We start from the raw sequence: 21,372 nt of genomic DNA, 5'->3' as shown, positions 1-21,372 counted from the left end.
TATCACTTTGCCGTTAATGTCCAAGTCCACAAAAAGTTTATTGTCCTGCTGACGACAAGAGCGACTGTCTCGTGCAACGTGAACTGACACTGGTAGATAATCACTTGTGACTTGACGGGAGCTCCGGCGATGTCGACGCACACTATTTTTGGGACGAACACAGTCACTGTTAGAGAGAGTGGCACTGGGCTGAGTGGAATGAACTACATGAATTTCAATGGGCGAAGTTTCGCGAGCCTGAGTGTCCTTGGTTCGATTCCGATTCCGGCGCAAGGCAAAGGGCCTGGAACGGTTTTGAGCTTCCGGTCTGAGCTTTTTCTGGCAAACACTCTGAACATGTCCTTTTTTATTACAATAAAAGCAAATAGCTTGGCGTGACGGGTAATTCTCGCGAATGTGTAGTAGCACACCGCGGGCATGATTTGATCACTGCATTTGCTTGCCGGCGCGGCACACGTGGCAGAGAGCCTGGCGGCAGCGGAAGGGCCGGGCGCGAGGACTGTTTACTGTTCCGTGCAGCCCGCCCGGCGGGCCGGTTAACCTAACACACTGCTGGCGAAGTTTCAAATTATTCCTGAGCAAAGTCAAGTGTATCCTGCCGATCCAATATGTCCATCACTTGTTGAAGGGAGGGATTTACTAGTTTTTAAAATCTGTTCCCTTATACGAACATCAGAAACATTCTGTGCAATTGCATCACGTACCACAGTATCTGAATGAGGGAGTCCACATTGACACTCAAAAGCACAATCCCTAGTAAGGCCTTGCAAGGTTGCAACCCACTCCCAATTAATCTGACCTGCCGTACGTTTTGTACGAAAGAAGGTATAACTTTTCGCAACGACATTGATTCTTTGAAATATGCATCTAATGCAGACAAAATTTCTTCGTAGGACAGTGTTGCTATGTCGCGGCGGCGAAATAATTTGACTATCACACGGTACGTGTTCACCCTGACTGAAGATAACAAAATAGGCTGCCGCTCGTTACCTTGAATTCTGTAGGCGGCGAGATGGAATACAAATTGGCGTGACCACTCCGTCCAGCTTTCCAGTGCAGCATCAAAAGGTCGAAAAGTTGGTGCAACAGCGTGTTGTGGCTGCGTTAGCGTGAAGCGGCTGCTGCCGCATCGTTTTGCATCGCACGTTGACCCTGGACGAGGTGTCCAAGGGCATCCAGTAAGGCCTGCGTCTGCTGATTCTGTAAGCGATAAAATTCGGACAGTACATCTGGAGATTGTGGCGAAGCCATTACACAAGTAAATCAGGGCAATATCGATAAGATTGCGGTTGTGTCTTGTTGCCAATTTTGTGGTTGGCAGGAGAGCCAACACCGTGTTACTAGAGGTGGCCGAAAGGCACACACAGGCTCGCGTGAGGTCTGGAACAGGACAAGGAAATTAGAATTTAGAAACAACGGACGTAGCTGGTGAAATACTTAACTTTAATCCATTAATGATTAACGTCGCTCTTGGCGGTACATCATTCACAATATCAATAGTAACTGATAATGGCGCCTTGCTAGGTCGTAGCAAATGACGTTGCTGAAGGCTATGCTAAACTATCTTCTCGACAAATGAGAACGTAAGTAGGCAGTGAACCATCGCTAGCAAAGTCGACTGTACAACTGGGGCGAATGCTAGGAAGTCTCTCTAGACCTGCCGTGTGGCAGTGCTCGGTCTGCAATCATTGATAGTGGCGACACGCGGGTCCGACGTACACTACTGGACCGCGGCGGATTTAAAGGCTACCACCTAGCAAGTGTGGTGCCTGGCAGTGACACCATATATTGATCTTGTGTTCACTGTATCATCCCTGAGTGCTGTCCATTCATCTGCTGTTGTATTCATTTCCCCTGTTTTAGTTGCCTATTGCTTCCTATGCAATTTTCAGCATCTTCTGGTTCCTTTAGTTTGTGGTGACCGTAGATTGGTATTGACAATAGAATGAGCAGTGCTCTATCTTGGGATTTAGTGAGCTTTGGATCTTGTTGTGGACAATGTTTGTATTCACCTCTCTTGTGCTATTTTCTGGTTGTTATGTGCAAATAAATAGTGTGTCATCATAACTGTTGGTTATTTCTACCCAGAAGCTAATCAGTGTTGACAGAAAACCCACATTGATGACACCAACGTGATTTGAACAGGGAAGACCCCAACATGATTTGAACATGCAAACTTCTGATCTGGAGTACATTAAAGATGTCAATGAGTAGTGCATGAGCAGTATCATATTTATTACACTCAGGGGGTTTAGCAGCAAGTTAATAATAAAATTGGGGTAGTCATGTAAATGGTTCACCAAACAAACAAAACGAGTGCTGCCATCTAAGTTTCCATGTATGTCAAACAAGTTGTCCACTAAGGTAAACCATATCATGGTGTTTTTAATTTTATCGGCAGTAGCTTTGGAAAATGGCCATCCAAATACTTCCCACATGACTGAATATCTGACTTGCACCACTGTGTTGGGTTTTGACCCTGTATCCAGAAAAGCAAGCCAAATATTGCCAATCCATGGTTATTTGTATACTAATCACATGCTTCTCTTTAAATAATACAACAGTCTCTGAGTATTTTTATGATTTAGCAACAATTTACTCAAGCTTTTATTTAGCAGTTTCACATGCATTTTTTCCATGTGTACCTAACTTCTAGAAATTATAGTAAGTCGTTTTCACATTCCTATGGGCTCCAGATTACAATAGTACATATATTCTGCTTTTAATCTACATTATATCTACATCTGCATCTACTTCTACAGCAAACATACTCTGTGAACAACTGTGAAGTGCATGGCAGAGGGTACATCTCACTGTACTGGTTATTAGGGCCTTTTTCCCATTCCATTCACATATGGAGTTCAGGAAAAATGATTGTTTGAATTCCTCTGTATGTGCTGTAATTAATCCAATCTTATCCTTATGATCCATAGGGGAGGGATATGTAGGGGGTGGTAGTATATTTCTATAGTCATCATTTAAAGCATGTTCTTCAAACACTTATTAGACTTTCATGGGATAGTTTCCATGTATCATTAAGAGCCTGCCAGTGCAGCTCTTTCAATATCTAGGTGACTCTCTCATGTGTCAAATAAACCAATGACCATTCATACTGCCCATCTCTGTATATGTTCCATACTTCCTGCCAGTCCTATTCGATATGGGTCCCACACACTTCAGCAACATTCTATGATGGGTTGCACAAGTGATTTTCAAGCAATTCCCTTTGTAGACTGATTGAATTTACCTAGTATTCAGCCAATAAACCAAAGTCTACCACCTGCTTTACCCAAAACTGAATTTATGTGATCATTCTGTTTCATAGCCATACTAAGTACACCCAGATATTTCTATGAGTTGGCCAGTTCCAACAGTGACTCATTGATATTATAGTTATAGGATACTACATCCTTTCATTTTGTGAAATGCACAATTTTACATTCCAGAACATTTGGAGCAAGTTGCCAATCTCTGAAATATTATCAGGATCTAACTGAATACTTATGCTGCTTCTCTCAGATAGCACTTTGTTATAATAACTGCATCATCTGCAAAAAGCCTGATTGTACTATTAATATTGTCTGCAAGGTATTTAATATACAACATGAACAGCAGGGGTCCCAACACACTTCCCTGGGGCACACCCAAAGTTAGTTCTACATCTGCCAATGACTCCCCTTCGAAGATAACATGCAGTGTCATTTCCTACCAAAAAGGACACAATTCAGTCATAAATTTAACTTCATCCCCCATATGATCATACTTTTGACAATAAGTGTGGCTATGGTGCTGAGTCAAATGCTCTCTGGAATTCAATAAATACTACATTTACCATGTTGTCTTGATCCAAAGCTTTCAGTATGTCATGTGAGAAAAGTGCATGTTGGGTTTTACATTATTGATGTTTTTGTAAATCATGCTGGTTGACACTGAGGAGGTCATTCTGTTCAAGATATCTCATTATGTTTGAGCTCAGAATATGTTAAAAGATTCTGCAACAAATGGATGTCAAGGATATTGGATGGTAGTTTTTTGGATTACGTCTGCTACCCTTCTTGTAGGCAGAGATGTTACTTTTGCAGTTATTAGTCTATTTCCACTCTCAGATGATGAATCTCTCCTGTATAGACCTTGGAGATGCTATTCGACTAATTACACCGTGCACCTGCAGTCCATATGTGGATGGAATAGGAAGAAACTTAAATTTACGGCACAATGGGAAGTGCCTACTGATATGCACTTCATGGTGGTTTGGTTCGCAGAGTACTGATGTAGATGTAAACATTAGAATCTAATGTAAAAAAATAAGAAGTGTATTAAAGCTTTACAGTACAGTTAAGATTCCTCTGCAGCACTTTATTACAAGATGTGGTGTAATGTTATTAGGAAATGTAAATGTATGAACTTTTTGAGGAGGACACAAACTGAGAATAGTATCAAACCGATATTGAGAATAATAGAAGAATGGTATGGAATATAGTGGAGGCTGTGTCAGAGAATCACTATAAATGTGCAATACTGAACTCACTGAAGTTCCAGAATTAAAATATCTCAGACACTGCTGTGCTATCCAAAATCTTTGATGATCACTTCTCACCTATTATATGAGCAACATGAATTAAAACTTCTCGCACATAACTCATTTACAGAATACCCTTGTAAGTGACCAACAGGAGACACTTACTAGAGTCTAACAGCAAATAAACTGAGGCAATTATTATATCTCTGAAGTGTACAGTTGCATATGGTTAGGATGAGGTACCAAGCATAGCATTTATGATTTGCATGTTCTGCATAAGCAAGATGTTTAATTACTTACACAGTACAGATAAAGAAGTAGGTCATTCAGATATAAAAGCTGGGGAAAATATGGTATTGATAACTACAGACCAATGTCATTGTCAGTTTCATTAGGACAATGTGCAGTAGACATGTTGCTTGGTTCTCTCAGTTCAACTTATTGACAACTTTGTAGAATGGTTTTAGGAAAACATCATCCATGTGATATATCCATTCATTCATGGGATAATAGAAGGTCATGATAAAGAGATTGCAGCCATTGGATATCTTTTGTGACTTAACAAATGAATTTCTAAATAAATTTGAACGTCATGGAATTGAAGCTGAGGCATTAAGATAGTTTCATCCTATCTAAGCAGCAGGTAACAAAAGTTTGCTTTATACTCTTACATAACTGGAAGCAAGTGTGGTATAGACATGTGGACTACACCTGAAGGTTTTAAACTACAGCTATATATTTTGTTAACATATATGTAATCTGCCTTCAATTATAGTTTGTTTGTTGATGATATGAGTGAAATGAGCTGAATCCATATCTACATTTTGCAAAAATGTATGTACTTACGTATGTTCCACATCACCTCCTAGACAACTACATCAATTTCAGGCAAATTTGGCACACTTATCACTTATTGTATGAAAACAACCACTTGGGAATAAAAACCATCTACTACTTAAACCTAACTAACCTAAGGACATCACACATATCCATGCCCGAGTCAGGATTCGAACCTGCGACCATAGCAGTCATGTGGTTCCAGACTGAAGTCCCCAGAACCACTCTGCAATCACAGCAAGCTAGTAGATAACAAAATGTGTCCCCTGATATATGTGACAAGTAACAGCTTTTGTCCATGTAGAAATCTTATATAATCTCTAGTTTGTTTATGTTGACATTTTGTGATATTTTTTCTCTGTAAATAGCATGTTTTCAGTGGAGTCAGTTACACTATTACAAAGAGGTAACAGATAACTATGTCCTGAATAATAAATTCCAAACCAAATCACCTTAATTAAGTTTTTATAATTCCAGAAATATTGATTACATGTCACTCTTTACAAATTCCATACATTGTATAACAGAAGATAACAGTGTATAGCCAATTTTTTTTTTCTTCCTAAGTATCTCATCTGTTTGGAAGTGAATGATGAGATTTTGAACCTTTATTGCTATATGTTATACATATGTATTGCACATGACAGTAACCCAAAAGAACTCTTCATATTAGTTACAAAACATACTGAACAAAATTTTTACTTTTATGCTATCATCAGTGTCATTTCGTACATATGTATATCATAAAGTATACCTAAGATCTGGACTGACTACTCTGTCACATTTTAAGGAAAGTCAAAAGCTTTCCTTTCATTTGTAAATGTAATTTGCTTTACGTAAGTTGGTCACATTTATTCAGCTTTTGATGGTAACTTCCTTTCACTTTAATGATTTAATGCATCTAACCTGCGTGATTTCATATGATTGTTGCTCTAAATGCAGTTCCAGTTTTTCATTCTCAGTAGTAGTTAAGTCATTTGTTAAGTCATTGACCATGAACTGTCACCTTTAAATGCACTTAATTTACTCACTACTCCAGTTTTCACACACTTCATTTTTAAACTACACGATTGTAGTTTTTCTTCACACTAACAAAACACTTTGAGAAAACCTAATTCTTGCAGGAATGATGGAAAAATGTGATGTTAATATTTAATGTGCCTAGTGGTAGATATTAGGAAAGAGAATTTCTGTTACTCATACTCAGAAGATTATTACAATCTATGTATCTGCAATATATTATAGTAAACAGTAAAGTAAGTGGATCTCAGTTATATATGAAATTATTATATTTGTAATAATGTTTTCAGTTCCACCAAGTGCACCATTACTTATAGTTCCTACAGCTTCACATGATACACTGCATTTACAATGGAAGCTTGGTGACAATGGAGGAAGTCCTGTACGTGGCTTTATTGTACATTTTAAACTGGAGCATGGTGAATGGGAAGAAATCAAACTAGATGCATCACAGAACACACATGCTTTGACCAATCTTCGTTGTGGGACACTCTATCATGTTTTTATAACGGCTTACAATAGAGTTGGTAGTGGAGATCCCAGTAAAACACTGGCTGTCAGAACTCGAGGCGAGCGTCCACACTTACCATCTCCTTATGATGTTCTGGTTATTAATTCTACAAGTGTTGGACTACGTCTTGCCACTTGGCCAGATGGAGGATGTCCTATATTATATTTTGTTGTTGAATATTCAAATTATGTACCTAGAGGAGCAGACAACTGGATTACAGGTATTACTAATAGTTCTTTATTCAGCTGATATTTAGCATGAAGGTACACATGCTTTGTAGTTTTCATAGAAAAAGTGATAAAATGTTTCAGATAATACCCAAACATTTTGAAAAAGTAAATTATCTGTGAAAAGTGGTCATTTTTCATTTTAGAAAGTGAATGTCAACTTTTTAAAAGTGCAATCATGGAAAATTACATTAACTTTGAAATTTAATAATGTTATGGAAACCACAGTTCTACAGTTGGATATTCATTTGTTTTTCTTGTGAAAGTCAGCATATTCTCATGGTGGTAATAAAGTCCAGTAAACTTTTAGAGAAAAATCTGAAAAAATGTAAGCAGGTCATGAATTTTTCATTTTTACATTTTTGTGAGCTTTCCGTTAAATATCTTAACAAAATGTAGCAGGTCAGTACTTATTTACTGGCAAAGAAAAAGATAAAATTTCTCTAACACTTGTGTAACTATTACTGCTTTATTATTGGATAATACAATTCATAATCACATTATATGATCACAGAAGATGATTAATGAAGACTGACCATTATTTCTTTCGTATTTGAAGTGCAGATCATTGAATTCATTTTTTGTATAAGATGCTAGATTAACTTCACCCTGTAGATAGTGCACTTTTCAGTGTTCTTTTTTCTATCCTCCAAAACTATGTTGCACTTTATTCACCTACATTGTCACAATCCTCAGCCTACTACTTGTATAGCACTAACTTAAATATGAAAAGGGCATTGATAAAAATAAGAAAGCATGTGATTAATGCATCAGCCAGTAGATCACAAGACTGCCAATAACAGCACAACACCGTACAAAATATGATGGATTACTAACAGTATCTCTGTGTTGTGTAAACTACAATACATTTAAGTAATTCATTCACGTGTCTCGGTGCATCCTGATATCACAATTATTCCATTGCAGTTAAACTTCCATTTGTGGCGTTTGGAGCTAGGTACTGAGGACACTATCACAGAGTTACACAGAAGTAAAAAGGTGGCACTCTATATAGTGGCCAACTTTTCTACACAGGATAAAAAAAATAGTCTTTGTTGTTACAGTGAAAAAATTCAAAGCACTGAAAAATTGCAGTTGTCTAGTTATATCACATATTAAATGCAACATCCTGGATAAAACACAAACTAGTTTAAGAGCAAATTTCCTTCATTACTGTGGAATGTGTGTTCAGCATATAACATTCCTTTTCATTCTGAAGAGATTTGACTTTTTAGTCAATTACTTTTACTTTTGGAACTAGTTTAATTATAATGTTATGAATGTGGAACATCTGCAGAGTAACTTTCATGGAAAGAACATGTGAGATTCTGTAACAAAGAATCACTGTCTTACCATCAAAAAGAGAAAAACAGTCATTCTGATCAGAAGGTAAGAAAGAAAGATTAGATTTTAATGACCTGCTGGTCACATGATCATTGGAGGTGCATCATAATCTCAGATTAGCCCTACAAAGTGTTACACCCAGCTATTTGTATGACATGATTGATTCCTGCATTGACTCATTGATATTACAGTTATAAGATACTTTTTTTTTGTGTTTTGTGTAGTGCACAATTTTACATTTCTGAACATTTAGAGCAAGTTCTCAGTCTGTGCACCATCTTGAAATCTTACCATGATCCAGCTGAATGCTTATGCAGCTTCTCTCAGATAATACTTCATTATAATAACTGCATCATCTGCAAAAAGCCTGATTTTACTATTTATATTGTCTACAAGGTCATTAATATATATCATGAAGAGCAAAGGCCCCAGCACACTTCCCTGGGGCACACCCAAAGTTACTTCTACATCTGATGATGAGTCTCCATCCAAGATTACATGCTGTGCCCTCCCTACCAAAAAGTCTTCAGTCCAGTCACATATTTCACTTGACATCCTATAAGATCATACTTTTGATAATAAGCATAGGTGCTGTACCTAGTCAAGTGCTTTTTGGAAATCAAGAAACATTACATCTACCTGGTTACTTTGATCTAAATCTTTCAGTATGACATGTTAGAAAAGTGCGAGTTGGGTTTCACATAGTCGATGTTTCCAAAAACCATCCTGGATAGCACTGAGGAGGTCATTTTGTTCAAGATACCTCATAATGTTTGACTCAGAATATTTTATAAGATTCTACTAGAAATTGTTGTCTATGATATTGGACGGTAGTCTTATGGATCACTTCTAATACACTTCTTTATACTGGCATGACCTGTGCATTTTTCCAAAAGCTGGGCATGGTTTCTTATTCAAGGGATCTATGATAGATTATAGTGAGAGGATGGGCTAACTCAGCCACAAATTCAACATAGAATCTGACAGGATTCCATTGGGGCCTGGAGCTTTGTTCAGTTTTAATGATTTCAGTTGTTTCTCAACACCACTGACACTAATACTTATTTCATTCATCTTTTCGGTCGGACGAGGATTAAGTTGGGGCAATTCTCCTCAGTTTTCCATTATAAAGGAATATTTGAAAACAAAGTTAATAATTTCAGCTTTCTCTTTGCTACTCTCAGTATCAGTTCCTGTCTTATACACTAGGGACTGGACGCTAACTTAGGTGCTCCTAACAGTCTTTACATACAACTATGATTTCTTTGGATTTTGTGAACTTGTATTTGACAATATTCTGCAACAGTAGTCATTGAGGCATCATGCATTGCCCTCTTCACAGCCAAATGTGTTTCATTCAACATCTTTCTATCTATAGCCCTCTACTTTTTTCTACACCTACTATGCAGTAATCTCTGTTTCATTAGATGTTTCGTTACAGTTACTGTATACCTTGGAGTTTCCCTCCCATTATGCACTGTTCTACTGGGTACATATCTACCCAATGTGTGGTCAAATATTCTTTTAAACTTGAGCCAGAGTTCCTCTACACACTCCTGGCCTGTACTGAATGTTTTGAGTTCCTCATTGAGATGTGACATTACTGATTTTTTTATATAGTTTGCTGAACACATATATCTTTCTGCATGTTTTAGTTGTCCTTTGTACTTTGGTAATCATTGTTGCTGCAACCGCATCATGGTCACTGATAGCAGTGTTGGTGTGGATATCCTCAAAGAGGTCAGGTTTGTTTGTTTGTTTGTTGCCATTGGATCCAATATATTTCCATCATAGGTGGGGCTCTTAACTCTCTGTTTTCAGAAAAGGCAGTTAGTAAAGTTTCAGAGGATGTCTTATCATACTCACCACTACCAGATTGTAATACATCTCAATTGATTATTAATCTGGATGCCCAAGAAATCCACACATGGAGCCTCATCCAGTATGAGCCTATTGATATCTATCTCTAGTACCTGTAAGTTATTTTTATTTGTTTGGAGTACTACAAAGTGAGTGCCTCAAAGATTACGAGTTAATTTGTCTGCTGTGATCGACTTGTGTTTTGTTTCATTGTTCTGGTTATTTCTAGTATGGATGTATTTGGAGCCTTTGTTGGTATATTGATGTCATCAGCAAACTTTGGAGGTTTTGAAGAGTCCTCAACTGTCATAGGGAAATGATTTATACAGGTGTAGCACAGGAACAAGACAGACATCAACCTTTGTGTGACTCCATGTATGAAGTTTCCCCACTCTAAATTTAATCTTTTTCCTGTGGTATCTTCTGTAAATGTAATTCAGTTTGCCTGATGAGGCATTATTCCATCCATGCAAGGGTGTTGCCTATGCTGCCACAACATTTTAGTTTCTCTTGTAGAATTTTATAATCTTCACAACCAAAGGATCAAAGTATCATATAATGTGACAAAAGGGTAATTATTCTTATGTAGCTCTACCACAGCTGAGTTTGTGATACCATATATTAAATTAAAGGTGCTTCCTTTAAAAAAAAGAAAAAAGTGAGAGAGAGAGAGAGAGAGAGAGAGAGAGAGAGAGAGTAGTATGTTTGAAAGATCTTCGTATTTGGGATGACAGTGCTTTAAATCACCAGCCAGCCATTCTGATTTAAGTTTTCAATGATTTTCCTAAAACACTTAATGTAAATTATGGGATAATTTTTTTTTAAATGGCATAGTTGAATTCCTTCGCCAGTCTGAGTTTCTGCTCTTTCACACTAATGATGTCATCATTAATATGCACCAGCATGCCCCGTACAGTGATGGTGCTTATTTTTCTTACACATAGAACTTTTCATTTATGTATTGGGTGGAGTTGAATAAAACATATTGCAGAAGTTTAAAAAATGTATATGCATGATATTAACTGTTGTTCCTGGTGTGAAACATTTTAAAATGTGGTGCTGCACACAAGGAAACTTTACATTTCACACACCATTATGAAGCCTCTTAATGAATGCCTTTTTTTCATGCACAACACACAGCTCCTTGGTGGTCTTTTCTTCGTTGTGGGTGGCAGAAGGTTTGGAAACTGCCTGGCTGTAAGGCATGTTGCTTTCAGTGTTCAAGATGGGCATCCTACCAATGTCCCATGTTTGGTCACGATATAGCCAACTGTTTGCTGAGACTAATCATGAAGCTCATTTTACTTTGTTCACCATCATGCTTCTTGTACACAACGTAAGCACTGAAGTATGCAATACCCAACAAGTGGTGGAAAGCCTATAATGACATTTTTTTAGTCTGTTCCTGATCATTTGGAAGTTTTGCGTCCCAGTATTCTTGTTGTAATCAATGACTTTTGAATGAGTCCCTTCTTTGAGTTGGCATTTAAAAATGTATGTTCATGCAAGGTGCTGGCCATAAGAACATTTTTTTGGTTCTTCAATTTCATTATCTACTGACTGCCTCTGTATCATGTTATGTAACCTCCTTTCTATGGTTTTTCCTTTTCTATGAAGTCAGGGAATCCCTTCTTGTCCTGCCACATTGCTGGTTAGTTATTGCTGGTTAGTTTTTCTACCAAATCTGGACTGGTGTACAAGTTGTCAAGATAAATGATGTGGCCTTTCCTGAGTAGATCATGTGGAAGCTACCATAAACACCGTCCTTACCCGTGCAAACAATAAAGTCCCATACATACCCAGAGCTGCTTTCACAGAGTTTATAAAATTTGATGTCTGCTGTACTTTTATGGAATAAATGGCCTCCATCCAAGCATCCTTTCCAGAGCAACAATGATTTATTAATGGTGATATTACTTTCTGTCATGTATACCAATCTGAATTTATGCAGCTCTTGCCCCCCTAATTGAGTGCATTTTGCATTGCTCCCTGCTGGTAGTGCCTAGTGGGTCATATTGGGTATTGTCAGCGAAGTGGAGGAATTTCAATAAAAGATGAAACCACTGTTCACTTATGAGTTTCCTGATGAAAGGTGTGTCAACTGATCCTGTCTTTGAAAAGCACATCTCGTGTTCTGGTTTAAGAAGAATTCCTTGAAATATGAGCATTCTAATACATGTTTTTACCACATCATGTGTGGTATCTTGCCAACTGCGAATATAGGAGCATACTGCTAAATTGAGATGGGAAGCTGTAAACCATTTTGCATATAAGTTTGTCTGTTCAGCTATCATTTTGCACAAAGCATCACCCACAAAACACATAAATAACTCATCATATCATATTGTTTTAGAGGCACAACTGTACTACTGCTAACTCTGAACAAATGTTGATTACAGATTTAACTAACATGCACAAATGCACTAGGTACTATCTGATGCAGTAGTGTCTCATTGACAGATGTTTCTGAGCTGCACTCATTGTCACTAACCACAACATCTATATCTTGTAAACCTGCAGAACTATAACAGAAATTATTGTCATTTTCTAAAAGTAGCTCGTCTATCTCTAAGTCTGGTAAATGACTTGACTCCTTTTTACCATTGCAAAAGATCGCTTACTAATCTGGCAGCAAACATAGACAAAAAAGGCATTCTGTCAACATGCACTTGAGTGGAAAACATTACAACTTGCCCAGAATATGCTGTGCTGCGAAAATGTGCTGCCATCTAGTGGGCAAAGGTCAACTAATACCAAAGTTTTAGTGGCAGGCTGATAACTCACCATTCCCACTATCTACTAGCCACAGAATGCAGAAGGTGGATATATGTGTCCAAGCCACTGTGAATTAGCAGAGCATGGATGGGTATGTCAGTCATACCTACTTAAAGGGTTAATCAAATCAGTCTTTTGAACAGAAATGGATGATCAAACACTCCACCTTCAGAAATAGCTGTAGTTCTGACTTGATTTATGACATTCTACAGTTGTTCATGCTAACCAACATGAACCAGTTGCTAATGCAGCAACATTTCATGCATTGGAAAAATTTCAGGGGCTCCCTCCAAAAAAATTAAGATATCATATATATGAACTGCCATTTTATCATAACATTAAAATAGTTAAGATGTTATTCAGCACTATCTTTGGCACAATGTTGCAAGTCATCTGCAAGGTCAGTGAAATATTATGTACAGGTCAATCAGACAGAGCTGTAACAAGTATGTCATACAGTCATGATAAAAAGACAGAATACAAAAAACAGATTCCACTCTTGCCAAATACCTTGAAAAACCATACGATGTAACATGTGTTCTTCATACAGCAAATTAAGTTATAAAGACAATATCATAGAAATCAATAAACAGATGATGCAGAATGCTCACTTGGGTTTAAATAAACAAATTAAATTTCTTCTGTTAAATTAATTTTTATTTCATGCACATTCAACAAGCTCCCAATTACTAGAGTATGGATTGCCTGGTTTGCAGATTATTCATCCATACTTCAGCCAGTTTTGAAGGAACTGCAGATTATAACTGAAATATTCTTCTATAATTAGAATAAATAGTTTTGTTCATAACATATTATTACACATGTGACCCAAGTGAAGGCCACAATCTCGCCATCAGACATTCCTGAAATAATTTTCTGCTGTTTGGTGTTTAATCTTCAGGTAAATGCAGGGACTCTAACTTTGTTATATGTCCACATCCAATTTCCTGCAGAAGATGTGCTTGTTTCAGTTGCTGGAATGATCGTTACGAGTTTCCTATCACCTTGCATTATGTCACTCATACAGATACCCATGGTGTGAATGCAGCTATGAAATTTGTAAAGATAGCAGAAAATATACATGTGTGTAGTGAAAAACAGAATAAAAGTTATAGTTTTACAGTGAAAAAAGGAATTCATGGACACTACAGTAATTAAACAGTGAAAATTCATAAACGCCTACTCGTTTTACAAAAAAAGTATGGATGCCTTAAATTGGGAAGTACTAAATCTTCAAAACAAAAATGAGGAACTGCAACAACAGCTTCACAGGTCTGAAATTGTTAATCATCAGAAAATGATCGTATATGATAGATCGCAAAATACGGTCTCTTGCATTAATAATATGACTGCTAAGTGCTTTGAGTGTGATGAAATCATAACAAAGGTCTTTCAGACATGTGCAGAATCGCAGCAGTGGGTACAAACTAACCATTCATGTTCAGTAAACAAAACAGCAGCCTTAAAAAAGTGCGATGAAATCATAACAAAAAGTTTTCAGACATGTGCAGAATCACAGCGGTGGGTACAAACTAACTGTTCGCATTTAGTAAACAAAACAACAGTTTCAAAAAATGTGAAGTGGGAAAGATAGCACAAGAAAAGCATGTAAATACATTGAAGAAGTTGCAATTGTTTGATGAGTTTGCAGATATAGAATTTTTCTCGGACAGTCATGGATGAAATCTCACAGCAATATTTTGCTATGACCTTAATGTGAAAGCATGTAGACATGTTAAACCTGGGGCATCTTTGAAGGAAGTTACAAAAAAGACATAGGATTAGTAATAACAGAGAAGAAAAATAGAAGCATCTTATTGATTGCAGATGCAAATGATGTTTACAGAAATGAACTAGCAACTGCAACCAACAACCTAAAACAAGCCTTACATCTCACAAGAGAGGGGGTCATTGTCATTAGTGGAATACCTCACAGATATGATTTAATGCCCATCTCGTGTGTAAATCTTGAAATCAGAGAGGCAAACAGACAGATCCATAAGATCTGCAAAATGAACCAAAATGCACATTTTCTCAGTATGGACTTTCTCAAATGGAGTCACCATACAAAACATGGAATTCATTTAAACAGAAGTGATAAAACTCTATTAGGTAAAAAGTTCTTCACATGTTAGAAAAACTCAGTCAACAAGGAAATGGTACCGCCATCCCAGTGATGTCCTCAACAGCGAAAGAGCAGCCTTCAATATTAAATAACTGGCAATACAAATGCAATGTACTGTGAATACCACTTTACTGGATGCACAAAGACAGTTTTGCAAGTACAGAAAATATCAGTTTCTGGTAAAAACATGTGTCTTTTGGGTTAGCTGTATTATTTGATTATCTGTGCTGTCTTGGTTTTGTGTAATTCCTGATAACTGGTTGCTTTTCTTTATGAGAAATCAGGGAATCAACAGCAATATCACTTCTTGAAATGTTCAATTTCCTGCCTCAGAAACTTAAACCTGGTCAGTGAACAAATAAAACTTGTACTAGAGCATAAATATCATAATCAAAGAGTTTCTTTTTTGTTATTTCAAATAATGATTCCATTGAATTTGAATCTGTATACTCAAACAGTTAGTTTTGTGGCATTATTCCACTTGACGTTACTGCAGCTGGTTATACCTATGTTCTTGATTACTATGACTTGTTTACTGGTTATTGCGAATTGACCTTCAGAATCAGGTAGCAGTCTTATTGGAATAACTCCTTACCCTCTCCCTTAAAACCCACATCCTTTCATCTTTCCCTCTCCTTCCCTCTTTCCTGACGAAGCAACCACCAGTTGCGAAAGCTCGAATTTTGTGTGTATGTTTGTGTGTCTATCGACCTGCCAGCGCTTTTGTTTGTGTGTGTGTGTGTGTGTGCGCGCCCGCGATCATGCGTGAGTGTGCATGCGTGTGCATGTGCATGTGCATGTGCGCATGTGGTTGTGTGTGTGTGGGTGTGTGTGTGGCTGCACTCTAAGTTATTTCACTTCCTTTTTATGTGTCTATCAAACATTAGCATGTATGCAATCTGGTGATTAGTGATCTTACATATACAACTACACTCCTGGAAATGGAAAAAAGAACACATTGACACCAGTGTGTCAGACTCACCATACTTGCTCCAGACACTGCGAGAGGGCTGTACAAGCAATGAATACACGCACGGCACAGCGGACACACCAGGAATCGCGCTGTTGGTCGTTGAATGGCGCTAGATGCGCAGCATTTGTGCACCGCCGCCGTCAGTGTCAGCCAGTTTGCCATGGCATACAGAGCTCCATCGCAGTCTTTAACACTGGTAGCATGCAGCGACAGCGTGGACGTGAACCATATGTGCAGTTGACGGACTTTGAGCGAGGGCGTATAGTGGGCATGCGGGAGGCGGGGTGGACGTACCGCCGAATTGCTCAACACGTGGGGCGTGAGGTCTCCACAGTACATCGATGTTGTCGCCAGTGGTCGGCGGAAGGTGCACGTGCCCATCGACCTCGGACCGGACCGCAGCAATGCACGGATGCACGCCAAGACCGTAGGATCCTGCGCAGTGCCGTAGGGGACCGCACCGCCACTTCCCAGCAAATTAGGGACACCGTTGCTCCTGGGGTATCAGCGAGGACCATTCCCAACTGTCTCCATGAAGCTGGGCCACGGTCCCGCACACTGTTAGGCCGTCTTCCGCTCACGCCCCAACATCGTGCAGCCCGCCTCCAGCGGTGTCGCGACAGGCGTGAATGGAGGGACGAATGGAGACGTGTCGTCTTCAGTGATGAGAGTCGCTTCTGCCTTGGTGCCAATGATGGTCGTATGCGTGTTTGGTGCCATGGAGGTGAGCGCCACAATCAGGACTGCATACGACTGAGGCACACAGGGCCAACACCCGGCATCATGGTGTGGGGAGCGATCTCCTACACTGGCCGTACACCTCTGGTGATCGTCGAGGGGACACTGAATAGTGCACGGTACATCCAAACCATCATCGAACCCATCGTTCTACCATTCCTAGACCGGCAAGGGAACTTGCTGTTCCAACAGGACAATGCACGCCCGCATGTATCCCGTGCCACCCAACGTGCTCTAGAAGGTGTAAGTCAACTACCCTGGCCAGCAAGATCTCCGGATCTGTCCCCCATTGAGCATGTTTGCGACTGGATGAAGCGTTGTCTCACGCAGTCTGCACATCCAGCACGAATGCTGGTCCAACTGAGGCGCCAGGTGGAAATGGCATGGCAAGCCGTTCCACAGGACTACATCCAGCATCTCTACGATTGTCTCCATGGGAGAATAGCAGCCTGCATTGCTGCGAAAGGTGGATATACACTGTACTAGTGCCGACATTGTGCATGCTCTGTTGCCTGTGACTATGTGCCTGTGGTTCTGCCACTGTGATCATGTGATGTATCTGACCCCAGGAATGTGTCAATAAAGTTTCCCCTTCCTGGGACAATGAATTCACGGTGTTGTTATTTCAATTTCCAGGAGTGTATTATTGATGTTTGCACTAGATAAATGTGATGTTGCAAACAAACTGATACAATGAAAATTGAGAGTATTAAATGATTATATGACTTAGTCAAAGAACCTGAAACTGTTAAGTAGATTCCTCTTAACCTTGGATCTGAGTGACCTGCACCTGCTTTGCAACTTTTTTCCAACATACTTCTCTTTACCCCTCAAAATGCTAAAAGTGCCAAGATTTAGGTATGGTTTTCCTGCATTTACATGTTACAGCAAGGAAACACTTGGAATTTTGTCTGTTGAATGTAAATACTGGCCAATCATACTGTCTTCTTGCAATTTTACAGTTTTCTCAATATTTTTCTTTTGATATAATTATTCACCTTGTTTCCATATAAATATTAATGACAAGAGCACCAGATCGAAATGTGACTATCAAATTAATGATACACTTCTTGAATTCAATGACATAAATCTAGTAAAAATTGGGACCACATACTATAGTAAGGTCACAAACCAAAAAATTTATAAATTTCAATGCTTATGCTAATTTTACTTTTTAACTACTCAAACATTGAGGTTTAACAGTGTGGCAGCAGAATTATATGAAATAATAAAAAATTAAATTGTAATATGTGTGTTTCTGTTCATATGCAGTAATAATAAAATTCATTGCTATAAAAATCCAGGAAGCAAAAAACATTACAAACATTTTAAATGTTGTTTCTTTGTTATATTTTTAACATCTTTATCTGAAGGGCCTACTGTTACATTGAAGAATATGTTACACAAAACTTGATGAAACTAAAGCCAATTAAATATTACATATTTCAGTGGGAAATAACATTGGCCTTGAGAAATTATTCCTGATTGTTGGTCTAAGTCCTGGAACAACATACAATCTTAAAGTTACTGCACACAACTCAGCTGGTTCAAATGTTGGGAATTACCAATTCACAACCCTTGGTATCAATGGAGGTGAGTAGGAAGTTTATTATATTTTTATAGAGTGAAACATACCTAGCTTCTGAATGAATGTAACTCTGTCTTGTATCTGGTGTGTGGGACTATGGCTGGGCAATTTCCAACAATACAATATCAATCGCCATTACTTAGGTTTTATTTTTAGGCTACCAGTTTCGACAATACATTATGTCATGTTCAGGCCTGCTTAAATCTAGTAACCTTTGTGTGACAAAATATAGCACCACTTTTAACTGGTCTCACGAAGATAATTATGGGCATTTGGACAGAGATCATTTAAAAGTGATGCTTATTTTGTAACATGAAGGTTACTCAATTTAAGCAGGCCTGAAGGTGACATGATGTATTGTTGAAAATGGTAGCCTAAAAATAAAAACTAAATAACAGTGATTGGTATTGTATTATTGGTATACCTAGTTTTTTCTCAAATCTAACTTCATTTTCCACTGTCTGAGTCTTCTAGAGTACCATTTTGTTTTCACAATGAGTTGCATATTTAGTTCACTTTTATTTTATTTTGTGGATGTCTGAATACTGACATTGTTTTATTTTGTTACTTATACTCTTATTATGTGGTTTACAATAGTTACATAGTATGTCAAACAGATGGAATAGTAAATTTATTGTGTGTAAAATATTTCTGACAACCTATGCAAATGAATGACTTGTGTTTGCATTTGACTTTAAATTCATTGCAAAAGACATCAAACCATTTCAAGAAATATAGTTATTTGGACAAAACAAAATAAATACATTTCACATACTGAAATTTGTAGTTGCCTGTTTTATGAAATACATACCTACATTTGTGTGTTCAAAATACAAGGGATAATACTGTAAGGTATCTTCTGGTCTTCAAAGATTATTAAGATGATGTTATTAACCATGAAACTTTATGCAGAACTGTGAATTGCTGCAGTAAATTGCTAATGATATTATCAGTGAGGAAGGCGCAAGGGTGGGAAGGTAATAACCACGTCTTTCGCTTCCTATCACAATACTTTATTCATAATCAACTGTACAGCACGTGGTACAGATGGGAACTGATTCCCGGAAGTCAACCTACAAAGAACATCAATCGAAGATACTATACACGTATCATGTTTTGGCCTATCGATCCGCGTGTCGACGCCACATCAGAATGATGATCAGAATAAATGATTTAGTTATATCTGATATGGTTTATTTTGGTTATTTTAACCAGTTAGCAGGCCACATGTAATTAATAATATTAATATACTGAAACATAACACATGGCAACAAGTTATACTATTAGTCATGTGTGTGTACCTCAGTTTGTATTTCTGAATTGTACATAATTTTATCAATTAGCTACAGATCAAGTTTCCAAACTCATATAATAATATCTTTATTTAAGATTATGGCACTATTAGCAAACATTACAGTATTTTCTTCTGTTGGTGAGATTTCAGAGTGACTACGTGAATTTTTCAGTAGCATTTTATCATATCATAAAGATCATATCAATATTACCAAAAGAGAAAGCACTGATAGATAGACACAATAAAAAAACACAAACACACACACAAATTTCAAGCTTTCACAACCCAAGGTTGCCTCATTGAGAAAGAGGGAAGGAGAGGGAAAGACGAAAGGATGTGGGTTTTAAGGGAGAGGCTAAGGAGTCATTCCAATCCCAGGAGTGGAAAGACTATTGGAATGACTCCTTACCCTCTCCCTTAAAACCCATATCCTTTTGTCTTTCCCTCTCCTTCCCTCTTTCCTGATGAAGTAACCTTGTGTTGCAAAAGCTTGAAATTTGTGTGTGTGTTTGTATGTTTTTTATTGTGTCTATCTACCAGCACTTTCTCGTTTGGTAAGTCACAGCATCTTTGTTTTTTATATCCCTTTCCAACCTGAGAGAAAATTTCTTAAAATTTTATCTGATATGTACCAATCACCATACATTATTACATGTAGAATCAGGTAAAAATACTGAAAAAATTCGCATAGTGATAGTTTGTTCAAGAAGTCACCAGCATTATCATACTACTCAAAAATCAAACTTGTATACAGTGCAAATAGCGTTTCATAAAAGTGTCTAGACACTTTACACACCTTGACTGAAACATTGTCAGTCTAACACGATGCAGGAATTTTCTTAAACTAATGAAATGTAGAAAAACAAAATGCATTTATCTCGGTAACACATGGCTTTGTCTTGTTGTTGAAGTTTTAAATGATCTGTTGCACTCTGGTGGTCAAGGCATGAAATAAAACAGCTGCCAAATGGAAGCTGGTTGCTCACTCCATCGCTGCAGTCTGGAGTGAGGCAGAAAAGTGATGTAGCTGAAACACGAAAAATTTATAACCAAACCTGCATGATTGTGTGGGCCAGAGCGGAAAGGGATAAATATTTTTCCCATGTGGAATGTTCCTTTCTATTATATTCAGATCGTATCAATATTTTAATATGGATATGAATGTAAATCATAGCCTGCATGTAAAAATTTGCTGCTGTTTCATCAAAATAATCAAAAACTTCTCTTTACCAGGTGTGAATACCCCAAACCAGATATTAGTGAATGGTGATGAACAACTACCACTACATAAGGATTTGAAAGTGATACTGTTATCAGTTTTTTCTGCTTTGGTTGTCATAGCAAGCATCTTTGGTGTCTGCTTCTGTGTAAGGAAAAGTAAGTTTATATATCTAAGACACAGATATCACTTGTATTAGGAATCACAGCTAGAGGAAGAAACATTTGCTATTTTGGTAAAATTTCAATATTACATAAAATAGAACAATTTGATTATAATTGTGGAATTGATTGTCTAACTACAAATACTTATTAACAATATGTTTCAGTTGATAACAATATT

The 21,372-nt window shown here is 37.7% G+C and overlaps 1 protein-coding gene across 1 annotated transcript in view; it reads left to right on the top strand.

The window, feature by feature from the left end:
* The window catches only part of LOC126298148 (Down syndrome cell adhesion molecule-like protein Dscam2), a 560,143-nt gene that overhangs the window by 482,582 nt on the left and 56,189 nt on the right, over window positions 1-21,372 (top strand). The window contains exons 22-24 of the mRNA XM_049989461.1: window positions 6,667-7,107; window positions 18,379-18,522; window positions 21,045-21,188. Of these exons, the coding sequence (XP_049845418.1) occupies window positions 6,667-7,107; window positions 18,379-18,522; window positions 21,045-21,188 (729 nt within the window). The remainder of the gene's footprint in view (window positions 1-6,666; window positions 7,108-18,378; window positions 18,523-21,044; window positions 21,189-21,372) is intronic.

Source organism: Schistocerca gregaria, chromosome X (genome assembly GCF_023897955.1).
Source record: "Schistocerca gregaria isolate iqSchGreg1 chromosome X, iqSchGreg1.2, whole genome shotgun sequence".
Lineage (NCBI taxonomy): Eukaryota > Metazoa > Arthropoda > Insecta > Orthoptera > Acrididae > Schistocerca > Schistocerca gregaria.
The sequence above is the reverse complement of the archived record's forward strand: the minus strand, read 5'-3'. Positions and strand labels throughout refer to the sequence as shown.